Source organism: Vigna angularis, chromosome 7, assembly GCF_016808095.1.
Source record: "Vigna angularis cultivar LongXiaoDou No.4 chromosome 7, ASM1680809v1, whole genome shotgun sequence".
Lineage (NCBI taxonomy): Eukaryota > Viridiplantae > Streptophyta > Magnoliopsida > Fabales > Fabaceae > Vigna > Vigna angularis.
This window is the reverse complement of record NC_068976.1, coordinates 25,813,835-25,829,625: the sequence shown is the minus strand read 5'-3', so window position 1 is coordinate 25,829,625 and position 15,791 is coordinate 25,813,835. Positions and strand designations below refer to the sequence as shown.

The window sequence follows — 15,791 nt, the reverse complement described above, 5'->3', positions numbered from 1 at the left end:
GTTCAATCAAAAGCTCTTGACAGTGGGAGAGAGGAAATGATGCCTGAGTGATGATCGGAGTAAGAAACGATGAGGATTTCTTAGAGAGAAGATGAAGGAGATTTAGAGAGAAGGAGGAGATTTCAGAATTCTGGAAAAGAAGGTTGCATGCAGAGAGTAGCGTGAAGTTTGAAAACTTAGAGTTTTTCTTCCAACTTCAAAACGAACGTCCGCTCAGCTGCTAACACCTGCCTTCCGCCATCTGATTATCGAGCCCCCTCTTGACATGTGAACTCTACTAAAACGAATCTTGAGTGGATTTTTAATGGTTCTAACAGAATTTGAAGTATAAATATGCATGTAAAATATCATAAATATTTGAATTTTTTTATCATCTATATCATAATCTTATGGTAATGTATGTTTTTTTTACTAAATCAAATACTAATACTTAAGATATGATTCTCCACTGTCTGAGGATCGAACTGAGGATAATGTTTTATAAATTCACACGGTTTATGTTAGAAGGAAAAAAACAAAGTGGGTGCTTAATACAAATATAACATATACTACAAACCCTAGAAGGGTGTAATAACAAATCTTGAAGCAATTAATCAGCACCGTCAATCTTGGATCAAACGGTTGGAGAAGGACAAACTCTCGTACTTATCACTGCCACCATCTTCACACTCGCAGTCTCACCACTGTTTCTGTTTAGCTTCTAACATGGACCAACACATCTTCGATCCTCCGCGTTCGTTCTCTTCACTCTGAAGCCCGATCCTCGTTTTGATTCCCACATAACAAAATAATCACAAAACTCACCAATAAAGTTGAAGCTTTTTTCTCTATTCAACTCTCATAACTCTGGGTACTGAAGCCTGTAACCCAAATATAAGAGAAAAAACAAACCTTGTATTTTTGGGGTTTTGGATTGCAACTGTTCAGACTAGAACAGTTTCAAACCAGTTTTGAGTTTTTTTGGTTGAGTTATTGTATGTATTTGTTTGTTTTGTTGGAGTAAAACTTTTCTGTGCGGTGTAATGGTGAGTGACAGTTACGGTAAGATGATATCTGATGTGGCAATTCGATCGATGTTGAAGAACGGTGAATATGCAGGCGAAGATTTGGGGGTTCTGAGAGAGAGGGAACTCGCTAGGTTGCGAAGTGGGTCGGCCCCTCCGACTGTGGAGGGGTCATTGACGGCTGTGGGAGGGTTGTTTGAAGGGTCTCCGGCTGCGCCTGGTTATGGTGGCAGGAGGGGTTTTGGGAGCGAGGAGGAGCTTCGGGCTGATCCCAATTACGCCAATTATTATTACTCTAATGTGAATCTGAACCCGCGTTTGCCGCCTCCACTGGCCTCCAAGGAGGACTGGCGGTTCGTGCAGCGGTTGAGAGGTGGTTCTAAGGTGGGCGGTGTTGGGGATAGGAGGATGACCAGTGATGATGGTGTAATTGAAGGGGGTGATAACAACCCTTTGTTTTCTGTGCACCCTGCTGGGTTTGGTGTGAAGGAGGAGGGTGGTTTGAAGCACCGCAAAGGCGGTCCGGAATGGAGTGGTGAGGATGGGTTGATGGGGTTGCCGGCATTAGGCCTAGGGAGTAGGCAGAAGAGCATTGCAGAACTGTTTCAGGTGAGAGTTTTGTTATGTTTGTAAATTGTAATTTAAGTATTGAATGTCTATTATGTTTTTTTTCTCTAATGTTCATATGCGTGTTGTTTTAGTTTAGTTGTTTTGGTTATTGATGGTTTGTTGCTTCTCTAATTGAAGGTAAAAATGTTTGTGTGTGTGCGTATGTGTGTGTGAGTGAGTTTGTGTTTATAGGATGGAAAGCAATGTATCACTGTTTCTGGCTATGTGGAAGAACCATCAGAAGTGAACCTCTTGAGATTCTCCATGGTCAGGTCATTCAACAGTGTGTTCTACCAATGGCTTTGTGGCATGGACAAACCAATTTTGTGATCGTGTCTTGTTCTTTTTTCCCTAGGGGTTGGATTATTCATAAACTGTCAGCATTCAATTACATTTTGAGCTTAGTAACCAATGCTTGGATTATTCACAAACTGCAAACATGGTCAACTACATTTTGAGCTCAGTATCCCAGCTTTGGAATTAGGTTGGTTCAAGGATAGACAGGCAACTCAGCCCAAATAATTGGTCTAAATCCAAGAGGGTTCATTGATAGATTCATTGGCTTTGGTTGAGAGTTGGATTTCAGAGGTCATTTATTTAATGAATTATTAAATTAGAGATTTTTTTTAAAAAATAAAGAATTTTCCTGGTCTTAAACCTCTTTCTCCTCCTCAACATCTCCTAGTGTTGAGTGAGCCAGTATTCTTTCTTGATTAAGCTGAGATGTAGTGATTTGCAATGGAATTTGTGGATTGTAAATTGATTAATTTTTCGATAGTAGTTCCTCTTATTTCTGTTTCAGTTGGATGCTGTTGTTGACTATTGAGTCACTCTACCTTTATTACATATTTTTGGTTTGCTTTGATCATTCCAATTTTGTTTTGGCTGACTAACCTTTCAGTTTCTAGTTGTGGCTTAATGTTGTGGATTTGCAATTGTGTGAGCTTGAAATTTAAAATTTTTTCTTTATTAGTTAGTTTTGTAATATGATGTTATTATGTGTGGTTATCATAACTTGTATTATGATATTATGTCGTTGCATTGTCTCTGATGTTTGTTGCCATACTTTCTCAGCAGGATGAAATAAATAATGCATCATCTGGATCTAAGCACCCTCATAATCTACCTAGCAGTAATTTATTTGATGACATTGCTGAAAAATCTGAAACCCATGCTGCTTATGTGCATCAAGAACTGAATGCCCTGCGGTCTGGTGGAAATAAGCTGGGCATATCTGCTGCCCAAAATTTTGTTGGTTCGGGACCTCAAACCTATGCTTCCGCCTTAGGTGCCTCCCTATCAAGGAGTAGCACCCCTGACTCTCAGCTTCTACCAAGAGCTGCTAGTCCTTGCCTTCCACCCATTGGTGATGGCAGGTCCACTTCAGCTGATAAAAAAAGTTCTAACGGTCAAAATTTACTCAATGCTGTCTCATCTAATTTAAACGAGTCTGCAGATCTGGCGTCTGCTTTAGCTGGTATAAATTTATCCACAAAAGATATAATAGATGATGAAAAATATTCCCAGTCATCTAGGCACAGTGAAGATTATACTCACAGTTTTAAACAGCAGCCTTACTTAAACAGTCCTGATTCCTTGGCTTTTCAACGTCATTCTGCTACCCAATCCCATTTAAAAGTGAATAAAGTCAGCAGTTTTGGATTGGATCTGAATAAATCGTCAGGGTATGCAGATGAACAGCTAGAACCCCACAAGGCTGGTGGAATTTCTCTTAACACGCATTTGAAAGGACATTCTGCAGCAACTTTTAGGAGCAGAGGTAGTTCACCTGCTCACTATCAGAATGTTGAAGATATCTCATATCCAAACTATGGCATGAATGGATATAGTGTTAATCCTCCATCACCATCTATGATGGCAGGCCAGCTTGGGAGTGGGAATTTGCCTCCTTTCTTCGAAAATGCTGTTGTTGCTGCATCTGCACTAGGATTGAATGCTATGGACTCTATAGCACTGGGAAGAGGTGTAACTTTAGGACCTTTATTGGCTGCAACTGAATTACAAAATTCTAGCAGGCTTGGAAGTCATGCTGCCGGTAGCAATCAACAGTTGCCTTTGATGGACCCTTTGTATCTTCAGTATCTGAGATCGGGGGATGTTGCTTCTGCTGCACAGATTGCTGCACTTAAGGAATCAGTGATAAATAGGGAATGCACAGATTTACTTGGCCTCCAAAAAGCTTATGTTGAGTCTTTGATTACTCCCCAAAATTCACATTTCAATGTTCCATACCTTGGTAAATCAGCTACCCTGAGCCCTAATTCTTTTGGAAATCCTTCATATGGTCTGGCCACATCATATCCAGGAAGCCCACTGGCTGGTTCCCTTTTCCCTAACTCCTTCTATGGACCGGGTAGTCCAATGAACCAAAGTGAACGAAATATGCGTTTGTCTGGGATGAGGAATGTAGTAGGGGGTTTCATGGGAGCTTGGCATTCAGACACAGTTGGTAGCTTAGAAGAGAATTTTGCATCTTCCTTGCTTGATGAGTTCAAAAGTAATAAGACCAAATGTTTTGAACTTTCAGAAATTGCTGGGCATGTTGTTGAATTCAGGTACATACTGGTGATGTACTTTGGTTTGCTTCTTCAGATTTAATATTTAGCTAACATGTTTTCATGTTCTTTCTTAAACAGTGCTGATCAGTATGGAAGCCGATTTATACAACAGAAACTTGAGACAGCCTCGATGGAAGAGAAAAACATGGTTTTCCATGAAATCATGCCACAAGCACTTTCTCTAATGACTGATGTCTTCGGTAATTATGTGATTCAGAAGGTACTTTGATATTTTCTTTGCTATATATAGAATCTCGCTTTATTTCAATTGTCAACTTGTATAATATATTTTTTTCATACTTGTTATGTTCAGATGGGTATCAAATTCATTATTTAAAGCAAAAAACTATGAATTCATTGTATACATGTCTAACAAAGTGCAATTCGTGTTTAGTTTTTTGAACATGGAACAGCTGCACAGATAAGGGAACTGGCTGATCAGCTTACGGGTCATGTGCTGACCCTGAGTCTGCAAATGTATGGCTGTCGGGTTATCCAGAAGGTCCGCGCATATCAATTTATCTACCTTATTACTGTTTACATAATTATATTGTGTTTTATTTTTCATTATACGAATTCTGTTGTTTAAAGTGTTGGATTGAAGTTTGTTATGCGGTAATCAGTCATGCTGTTACAGTTCTTGCCCTCAACAGTTAGGCATAGTATCACATTTGGTTATCACAATGATAGTTGTTGTGATTGCAGTAAAATTGTGGCTGCAACAGCTGCCACATTGTAATGTGGGCAAAATCTACGTCTTTTGGTCTGCTCCTGCCTTGGGTTGGGATTTTCCAATCAACCCAGCCTGTTTCCCAGCCAAGACCTGCCATTGGTGTTTGGTTGTGTTTCATCTGCAGCTTCTTAAAGAAGCTATATCCCTTTTGTAGAGATGATACTGTTATCTAAGGTTTTATGAACTAATACTATCGGTTAACTAGCTTGTAATACCCACCATTAAATGCTTCTATTTGCTTAAAGATGGAAGCATTAGCTATTTTCTGAATTTTATATAATAATTGTTTTACTTTTCATTTAATACATTTAAATTTGATTCCTTACTATGCTCAGGGCACTCCATAGACAATCTTTTTTTCCCAGTGGAAAATGAACCTATTCTGAAAGAAGATATCATTGTCCTTTTCTGTTGGTAATTGGCAATGTTGTCTCACTTTAGTAATAGTCATAAGTAATAACTCCTTTCTTTTTATTCGTGGTTTGTTTGGTTGTGCTTTTAAGACTTGTTATTACTATCAGTGCTATACATTGTTCAAAACATTCTGACTAATGTGAATGGTGATTTTGTTTTAAATGTATTGGAACTTCCTTTATTGTTTTTATTAATTTACGATACAAAACTTTAAAGGATTATTAATGTTGAAATAGTAACGGCGAATGTATAACCGTTATAGTGCTTTTTGAGCTTTGAACTTTTGTTATAAGTTATTCATATGGTATCTGGTACCTTTGGTATAGCTGTTATTCCATGATTTTGCTACAATTCAGAGGTGGGCTACTGTGCCTATCCAAGGGATGACTATATGTTGTTGTGCCAAAATTTGCTGAGAAGAGTAATGCTTTTCACTGTTAGATACTATCTGGAAAGGCTAGGAACACGTCATCCTGGTATCACACAAACTGTTACTAGAACTGCCTTTACACTTGCTTTCTTGTTAATGAGAGATACCATGTTGAAGGGTTGTCTGGGCACCCTGTTGAATAATCACAACGAGCTCTACTTTTATTTTTATTTGATTTATCTTGGCAGGTATGTTTTTCCCCAACATTTCCCATTTTACTTCATGGGTTGGAGTGTGTGTTTGAGAGCAACCTAAGTCTTCTAATTATTTTTTCATCATCTTAATGTCAGGAAAGCTATGGTTTCTTTTCTAATAGTTTTGTTGACTTGACTGTCTATGAGGTTTTAAGTGAGAAAGATATATTGGGTGTTATTTACTTGTTTTTTTTTATATTTGTGGTGCTCCATTGACAGTTTTATAAAGATGACACGATAGATCCAACAAATCTCGTTAGGATAGACTCTGATACCAAGTTGAAAACTAAAGAATTATTTTATTGATATCAATTATTCGAATTACATTCTCATCATCTCTATTTGTAATAACCAAACTTTAAAAAGGGATAAAAACTAAAATTAGTTTTTCTTAATTACTATGGGAGATATTGAGAATATTTTTTATCCTATTTAATTGTTATTTACAACAATATGTAATTGCTTATTTTTTGTGTGAAACTGATATTGTCTTGTTATTAATGCTTTGAATTTAGGGTGCTGTTGTGATTTGTGTGAGTTGATGGTAAACTCAAGAGTTATTCATTTTGTTTTTTTCTTTTAAATTCTGTAGGCTATTGAAGTTGTTGACATGGATCAGCAGACTAAAATGGTTACAGAGTTGGATGGTCATATCATGCGTTGTGTGCGTGATCAAAATGGAAATCATGTCATCCAGAAATGTATTGAATGTGTACCAGAGGATGCAATCCATTTTATTGTTTCAACGTTTTATGATCAGGTTGTGACATTGTCAACTCATCCTTATGGTTGCCGCGTTATACAGGTTAACTGTTGCCTCTCATGCATTTGTGTAAAAAATATAGCTGGATTGCTAGTTTGTAAGATCAACATCATAGTTCTAAACTAGTCATATTTCAAATGTGCAGAGAGTCTTGGAGTACTGCCATGATACAAAAACACAACAGATTATGATGGATGAAATTTTGCAATCTGTGTGTATGTTAGCTCAAGACCAATATGGAAATTATGTTGTGCAGGTTTGTTGCATTTCATTTTGGTTTTTGCTTATTATCCGGTGGTCACAATTTGTGATTTTGTTCTCAAATTTGAAGGTCTGCACCTTCCTATGCTCAAAGACCCCAATTCTCTCAAATGACAAGACACTCCTGTCTTTCTATCTCTTATTTATAGGAAATCTGAGTTCTTTCTTTTCTGTCTCACAACAAACTGACAGATTTTAGCAATTAAGCACCCAAATTACCTACAGACTTCTGCTATGCATTCTTGTCTGATGACTTCTTTTGAATTATCTCTTTAGATTTCAGTCATTGCCTTCAATTCAATTTTTTTGATGCTTGGTTAAAATTTGCAGCATGTGCTGGAACATGGCAAACCTTATGAACGCTCAGCTATAATCAAAGAATTAACTGGGCAAATAGTGCAGATGAGCCAGCAGAAGTTTGCCTCTAATGTTATAGAAAAGTGCCTTACCTTTGGAACACCTGCCGAGCGTCAAGTCCTTGTGAATGAGATGCTTGGTTCCACTTATGAAAACGAACCCCTGCAGGTTTGTGCATGAACTATGTACAGATCTTTTGTCATGTGTTATGCTTCTTTTAGCAATCTTTCCTTATCTCCTGCTGAAAGTAGAGCTGGAAGTATTATATACTATTTTGAATATCCTTGCCCTTTTTCACTCTGTCCATTTTATCATTTATTTTATTCAGTAAGGTTTTTCATTGTTCTGGTTGTTAGGAGTTTAAGGAAATAAGCTTCGTATGAAATTAGTTTGGATTGCTGAAGCAATTCATAGGTTCAGGTGTTTACTAGCCCCTCTTGTTCTTGTCAGAGTGTGCTACTTCACCTTTTTCTTCATGAAAGATCCATCGCACTACAAATTAGGCCTCCCTATTTTCTACCTTATTAAAGACTCCCGTTAGCTGATTTGCTTTATAGCTTTACCCCTCCACCATCGTCTATGAAAATATGTTGCTGTCTGAGATGTCATTGGTAGTTCTATTTTTGCGAAATGCCAAAAGGATAGGGGCGGAGGAGGGTTGGTGGTGGTGCCAAGAGTAGGACATGTCCCTCCTCCCCCTTTAAACATTACATGTTTCTAAAATGTCATGTTAATATACCCTTTTCTTAATGTCCACCTTCCCCTAATAATTTGTTCTATGCTTTTACATCCTAAATTCCTTCCTCACTTCTTTATCCATGGTGATGTGGAGTTATTAATGCAATGTACAATCATACACTCGACATATTAAATTAAGCTTTGAAAGTACTTGCCTTGAACGAAAATCCGCTTCCAGGGCCCACTTTTATTTGTCAATTTATGGTCTTGATTTAAACATTAGTCGACGTACCAGTTTGGTTCACTAGTTTAGTCTTGTACTCAATAAAATGATGGTTTCTCATGTTCCAGGTTGGTCTTATTCTAAAAATTAAGTTTTGTTCTGTCATTTTGTTATTTAATATTAATTGATCTTTTGTGTCGTTTAGTCATTTATCTACTTTTCTCATATATTGCCTGTATGTTTTTAGATTATGATGAAGGATCAGTTTGCAAACTACGTTGTACAGAAAGTGCTGGAAACCTGTGATGACCAGCAGCTTGAGCTAATCCTTAATCGAATAAAGGTTCACCTGAATGCCTTGAAGAAGTATACCTATGGGAAGCACATTGTTGCCCGTGTAGAGAAATTGGTTGCTGCTGGGGGTATATTCTCTATCTCAAATTTACTTTTTTGGACTAAAGCGACATTTTTTTCTTTACAAAAATTTGCCTGTGTGTATATATATATATATATAAACTTCTGTTTAAAAAAAGTTATTCAACCGTGAGGTTTGGTATTCTTGTACAAACTTTTTATTCAATCAACTACCATATGAAGTAGGGGTGATATATCACGTCTGGTAGTGTTTTACAATTGATGAGTCTATCATTAATTACTGTATGCAAACAAGATGAATTACTTTCACTTGCCGAAGGATGTCTAAAATAGAGGCTTCGGCTTCTCAGTGCACTTCTATTTAATGAATTGATTTCACATAATTTAATGACATTCTGCATTGTGTATTATCTATCTTTAGATGTTATTTGATTGTGTGTAATTAACCTCAATTTTGTGTGGTATGCAGAGAGGAGGATTAGTATTTTGACTCTAAATCCTGCACAGATGGTATAGAGAATGTACAGCTAACTGAGGATAATAGAAGCACCTGCTCTTTTTTCTTTTCACATGTGGTATTGCTAATGGCCCTGTCTGTATTCAGGTAGTGAAGTAATAATTAGTTGTACTTGAAATTGTACATTTGTTAGTGTGAGGATAATACAGCTAGAATCAGGTTAGCCGAGGCTGAAGCTCGGGCTTGGTACTGTTAATGGCCTTGCCCTGCCTGATTCTCTCTCATGCGGCAGGGATATATAATATTATTTATGAGCTAGTTTTCATGTTGTAAATGGAGGTGATGACTGTACAAATTTTACTAGGTTATCAGAGTCCTTGTATTCGGGATCACCAAATGTTTTGACATATGAGGCTTTACTTTTTGCCCTATGTTAACCTTTTCTTCTGTCCCTCCACATTTTTTCCTCTTGCTTCAATTTTTCTTCTCACTTCCTTCTCTTGTTTTTATGATAATTTTCTTCAATTCTAATCTACTGCATTGTGTCTCCGGTTTTGCACCAAAGTTAGCTATGTTTTGAATATGTTATCTTTGTATGAGTTCTCCATTTCAACAATCAGATTGTGTGGTTTTCATAATCAAATCAGTTCGGAGCTTGTTTTTATTATACTTTAATAATTGAAATGACTGTTAAAGCAGTCTCTTTTCGTTTCTGGGAGAAGTTCAAACTATGGTTTATGTAACCTTTAAAATTACAATTGTTCTTAATGTCAAGAAGAAATAACTACAAGCATCTCTTCAGTACTCAGTAGGTAAGCTCGTGAATTAAACAAATAATTGACCTCTTACTTTCTCTAACCGTTTAGCTTACTATTTAAATTGTTGACAGAAATTTTCATCATCACTTGGATAAACATTTCTCGAAACTTGTTTGCAAAAAGCAAATATATTAATTTAAATTATTTAATCTGAAATATATGTGTAAAAGATACCACTGTTTCAAACGTTTCAAAGCTTGCTTCATTTTCTGGCGACCTGTTTGCGTTGATATATAAATGATATAATATCACAGAACACAATGTTGTGGAGATGAAACATTGGATCTGTAACAACTTTTGAGAGCACATCTCCTTTGGCATTTAGGTTACTTTTTTCCTTGCAATGTGAAACAAAAGAGGGAAATTCCCAATCTGTCTCCATCAAACTTATTTCTTTTCTTTTTAAATGATCTTGAAAACAGAAACCAAACACTATCAAATATGTCATATTGTTCACATAGTATCTGAACTGTAAAGAGAAGTAAAGTGTTGGATGTTTGTTGGACATAAACAAGGAAAACAGAAGAAGAAGAATGTTTGGTCTTGCATTCTGTGTTGTTCCAACTTTAGTGGCTATAGAGACTTGAGTTGACTTGGTCAATTCACTGCTGATTAAGATACTTTAGAGGCCTGCCATTTAAGCTACATTGTGTTAATGAACAAAGAACACATATCATCATGCATTATGCCTAAAACCCCAACATTCATAATGTAATTTTTTTTATATATCTTTATCCAATTAAATTTCATATCTAGAGTAAGTTTTAATTAATACTGAAAAAAACTTTATATTAGCATTACAAAGAATTTAGTCTATTTATAACTTATTTTCACCCTGTTTTGTTTTCATCAATTCTTTAAAATAAAGCTTTGAAAATAATGGAAGAAAAATAAAAGTATTGTCTTATATATATGTGTACCATACCATCACTAAGAATATAAGATCTTAAAAATTTAAAACCTTGAACAATCCACAGTAATTCTATCCACCACAATTCTGCGCAGGTCTTTTATGTTGCTACACACACACACACACACACACACACATATATATATATATATATATATATATATATATATATATATATATATATATATATATATATATATATATATATATATATAAAGATGCTCTTTTAACATCATTTTGATCATTAAAAAAAGTTAATTTTTGCAAAAGAAAAAAGAGATTAAATAATAAAATAGTAGATATAAAGAGTGTGGGAAATTTTGTTGAGTGTCAAAAAACAACCTGTCCATAAAATCAGACAATCAGCAGTGGTGATACCATGTTGACTTGTAGTAAAGTTATGTTTAAATAACTTTTCTGTAATTAATTAATATATAATCTAATTCTAACTTGTGAATAGGTTGATTTTAGTTGGTAAGAAAAAAGAGAATTAGTTTCCCTTTGTTGTTTTATTTATTAAAAATGGATGCTTAATGAAAAGTTCATGAATGAGAGAAGAAAAGGAGGTAAGCATTGCATGTGCATGAGGGGAAAGACAGAACAGCAAGAAGAAAAAAAACAGAAATTTGATGAAAGAAAAACTGTGAAGGCAAACGATGGTTTTACCTCTCTTGATGATTACGTTGATCATGAGTGGACTTGTAACTGGGGATTGGAACACGACCAGACTCTATATGCCTAAGGTCTTCGACAAGGATTTCATAGTGTTTCTTAACTTCCTCAACAGATTTATCACCAAGTATTCTGGCTATGTTCTGCCAGCGATCTGGGGTGTCTTGATCGTAGAAAGCAAGTGCGCTTTCGAATTGCTTGTTCTGCATACGTGTCCAAGAAGAAGAGTTATCCTTGTTGGTGGTGTTGTGGGAGGTTGAAGCCATGAGTGGAAGGAAGGAAGGTTAATCAGGGTATGTTTGCATGCGATTGGGAAATAGAAAAAGAGAATTAAGTGAAGATGGGGTTGGAATGGTGTATGCAATGTTTATGAAAAGGTGAAAGGATTGGTGGATGATGCCTAGATGTGACCTCTAAATGTAGAGTGGGACAACATACAGCTTGAGTCTTGTGATACACAAAACACTTTTCACAAATTTACTTGTGTTCTACATAGTTTTCAATCTTTCTCTATGTCTATGTGTTCTCTTGTGTTGTGTTGGGAACTTGTTAATCAGATGAGATAAAGGGTTTAGCTTCACTATAAAATATTCTTGTATTCTTTCCTTTAATCATTTTTGTATATAAGGTTTCTAGATAATCATGAAACATTAAATTAAATTAAGGAGAATATTATTTTAATACCTAACAACTTTTTTTTAACAAAATACCCTTAAAAATAAATTGTCAAATGGTATTAAAAACAATTTTCTCAAATTAAAAAAAGTTGTGGGAAAAAATTATCAGTCACTTCAAAGATGGGTTTTTGGAGTGTCAGTTCATTGATCCATTGTTAAAGAGGAAAGCTAAAATCTACCCAAGTATAAGGTGGGATGGAGATTTTCTTTTTTCTTTTTTAATTTTTAATTTTTATGCCGAACTTCTCCACATCTCTGAGACTATTGGATGATTTGTATTAACTTTTTTTTTAAATAATTAAAATTAACTATTTTGTAAATTAATTTATAGAAAATTTTATCAAGTTTTGAAAAGAAACAGTAGTGAAATTAAATATTAAGTTATAAGAGTGTTACAACATCTTTAACTCAAGATAATTAGTTTTATGAGTTTTTCTTTTTTTTAACTCAACAATTTATACTTAACACAAGCAAATTTTTCACGTAATATATTATACATGTATTTAATTTTTCATAAATCATTTCAGTTTATACAGAAATTTAGTTTTTTCTTAAAGATATTTTGAAAAAATAAATGTTGATTTCCCCTAAGAAATCGGGATGTTGGGTTAATAAGGATAAATGATGAGGGGTTTTAACTTTATATTTTGTTCTCTTTGAATTTTTTATGTTATAAATAATAATAATAATAATAATAATAATAATAATTATTATTATTATTATTATTTATTCGTTCAAACGATTATATAGGTATTATTCTGACTATAATAGTTTTAACAAAACAAAGCCTTTCAGGAATAATTAATTCCAATCATAAAAGGTTATATAATTAAAAATTTATGTATATATTAGACAAATTTCTTTATAAATACAAAAGAATTAAAAAATAAAACCCTTCTTTATATATTACAATTAACTTGTATATAAGGAATTTATATAAAACTAATAAAAACTAGTTTGATTTTTTTAATTGTAAAATTAGATATGGAAAAGCTGGTCCAAAACCTATTGTAATTGCGAAATTTCTAGAGTCAAATATTCAACTATACTTGTCTTAGAAGATTGAAAAGTCTCATTTAAGTGAGTGTATTTTCAAGTGTCTAGAAACGGGTGTACGTCCAACCCAAAAACACGTGGGCTAAATTAGATAAAGGAATAATATTATTTTTTCAAAGTGTTTTTTGTGTAATAATTCATATTGAAAGAATAAGAGATTTTTTTTAAAAAAAGTGATAAAAAATTTGGTGAATATTGATGTAGATAAATATAAGATTTAAATGTGAAGGAGACGGTTCCAATGTGACAGTTGACGGTGGTCAGCGGTGGCGTGAATCACAACATAGTAGTGAATACCGGAATACCAAGAATGCACAAGTTAGGCAGGAAAGAATGAAAGTTTTATAGTGTTTAAATGGAAATAATAGGAAGGAAAATAGTGGAAAAGTTTCTCTCAACTAAATTAGATGGATTGAGAAAACAGTGAAAATAAATAAATAAATAATATAAAATATTTTAGAATAATTTTAAATATAATATTTTAATGTACTTTTATATAAAATATTTATTTTTGAAAAATGATCTTGTAGAAATTAAATTATTAATTTTTTTTCATTTCTTTTCTTCAAATTTTAAAAATTGTTTTGTTTGAAAATCACGTATATAATAAAATAATATTTGTTTTATATTTTCTTCATTTATTTTTATGTGGGAGTTGTTTAATAGTCTTATATTATTTAAGAATAAAGGTGAAGTGCAGTTTAATTTTTTTCTTTTAATTTTCTTAAACGTTTTTTTAAAAAATAAAATTGGACTATTTTGAATATATGGTGAAATGATTATATAAGTGATAATATAAAATGTATAAATTAAACCAAATTTAAAAAAATGATTTGAATGAACTAAAATGAATTGTAATGATTTTTAATGTAATTGAAATGGACTATAAATAATTTAAGGGAATTACTTGAATTTTTTTTTAATCATGAGTTATTTAAATTTTTACTAGTAAATATCACATTTTAAAACATATTTTTTAATATCACAGATTGTTTAAAATAAAAATTACACTAAATTTTAAAAAATATGGCATAATTTTTAGATATCTGGTTGTGGAGAAAAGAGCAAAGAATCTTTGATGCATTATTCTGCTACGCAACAGAGGAGGCAGAAACAAGTCATTTCTATTTTAAGGTCATTGACTCAACACAAAACAACAAGAGAAGCCATTAATTTTATTTATGGATCAATTCTCCTAAGTTGACAAAACCAAGATAGCAGCAACCAATTGCACACTTTTATTTATTAACAATAACTGCATCTTCTACTCATGCTATGGAATTCAACTACTAAAAATCTCACTTATTTCAAGCTTAGTCTAAAGTAATGCTATCCAACATTGCTGAATTTCTATAGGTCAAAATTTACACCAATAACACATCAACAGAACGCAATAATATATAATGTTTATGTACCTTCAAACGTTCTACCTAACTTAGGTAAAGGTTAAGATATATTAACGAATATTGTAAGGAATAAAAAGACAAGAGATATGAATCCAACTTATAGATAAGATATCCTTATTATATTTAATTTAAAAATTTGAGATAATAAGTTTATTAGTCTTTTTTATTTCTACCTAATAATATAGTTTCACATTTAAATTTTTAATAATTTCTTTTTCAAATGTAATTTTTTTATATTAGTATTTTCTATTTAATTAGAATAACTTCAAACCATAGATACTTCTTATTTATAGTATTGTTCATTATAACGGAATATACTTATCTAAATTTTCTATTAATAAGACTTTCGATATAATCAATCAGCAAGATTAACTATTCATTTTGATATTACTTAGAGTCTTTCAATAAAGAACTACTAACAAAATACATCAATAAAAGATAATCCTGTATATACTTAACATAAGAACATGTTAAGATTAGAACTCATTAGACATTACTATTGTCCAATATAACAAGATATGTTTGTCTGGCTTTCCAAAAGAAAGAATTTTCATACAAAGATTCATTTAAATAAGTTACTAAGACTAAGACTAATTATGAGCTCTGAGCCAAAAGTATTTGAAAGGTGAATCATCATAGAAATTTAAAAGAACAATAAAACATGAATCAACTAACTTGTATAAAAGTAAATCATATAAAGACTTAACATTAGAAGATGTAATGTAACAAAATTATGATAGTATTCACTTCCCTTGATATTTTTCTTCTCATCATTTTAGAAATGCTAGGTAGAGGATATATAGATACTCCCTAGTTACTGTTTATTGATGTCTACATCATATTGAGTTTTGCCGAATGTGGTGGTGATAGCAGATGTACTTGAATTGGTCTTGATTGAGAAGCTGCCAAGAGAGAAAGGAAAGGAAGTAGGCTACTGTTAATTACTTTATGAGTTGTGAGGTTTTCCAAATCTTTGAAATAAAATTTTGGGATCTTGGTTTTCAGCAAAATTCTAAATGCTTGTAGCTGGCTACCTATAACATTATCCATCTGCCTCTGTCTCTTTCTCTCCACACTTTGGTTCAACTTAATTGCAGTGTGCTTTGATAGAGTTTCTACCATCTTTCCATTAATTGATACCAAACTTAGTCTGATAGATTCAAAAACAAAGATAA

The 15,791-nt window shown here is 33.3% G+C and overlaps 2 protein-coding genes across 5 annotated transcripts; one reads left to right on the top strand and one right to left on the bottom strand.

Annotated features, from left to right (window-relative positions):
- The first annotated feature begins 583 nt into the window (after positions 1 to 583).
- LOC108338066 (pumilio homolog 1) lies at positions 584 to 9,534 on the top strand. Of its 4 annotated transcripts, none has more exons than XM_017574739.2 (9): positions 584 to 1,613; positions 2,691 to 4,189; positions 4,271 to 4,412; positions 4,587 to 4,694; positions 6,556 to 6,768; positions 6,872 to 6,982; positions 7,318 to 7,512; positions 8,493 to 8,667; positions 9,090 to 9,534. In XM_017574739.2, the coding sequence occupies exons 1-9, from the start codon at positions 1,023 to 1,025 to the stop codon at positions 9,134 to 9,136; spliced, it is 3,081 nt and encodes a 1,026-aa protein (XP_017430228.2). In that variant the 5' UTR covers positions 584 to 1,022; the 3' UTR covers positions 9,137 to 9,534. The 4 variants fall into 4 exon arrangements, with proteins under 4 accessions (XP_017430228.2, XP_017430227.2, XP_052735945.1 ...); XM_017574738.2 differs by having other exon boundaries at positions 585 to 1,613; positions 2,688 to 4,189; XM_052879985.1 differs by lacking the exon at positions 584 to 1,613 and adding an exon at positions 1,725 to 1,885 and having other exon boundaries at positions 2,688 to 4,189.
- Positions 9,535 to 10,268: 734 nt separating this feature from the next.
- On the bottom strand, positions 10,269 to 11,996 carry LOC108337827 (protein RADIALIS-like 3). The gene is made up of 2 exons (XM_017574425.2): positions 11,472 to 11,996; positions 10,269 to 10,525 (listed from the first exon to the last, which is right to left on the bottom strand). Exons 1-2 carry the CDS (start codon positions 11,741 to 11,743, stop codon positions 10,498 to 10,500), a joined length of 300 nt encoding a protein of 99 aa, XP_017429914.1. The 5' UTR covers positions 11,744 to 11,996; the 3' UTR covers positions 10,269 to 10,497.
- Between the last annotated feature and the right edge of the window lie 3,795 nt (positions 11,997 to 15,791).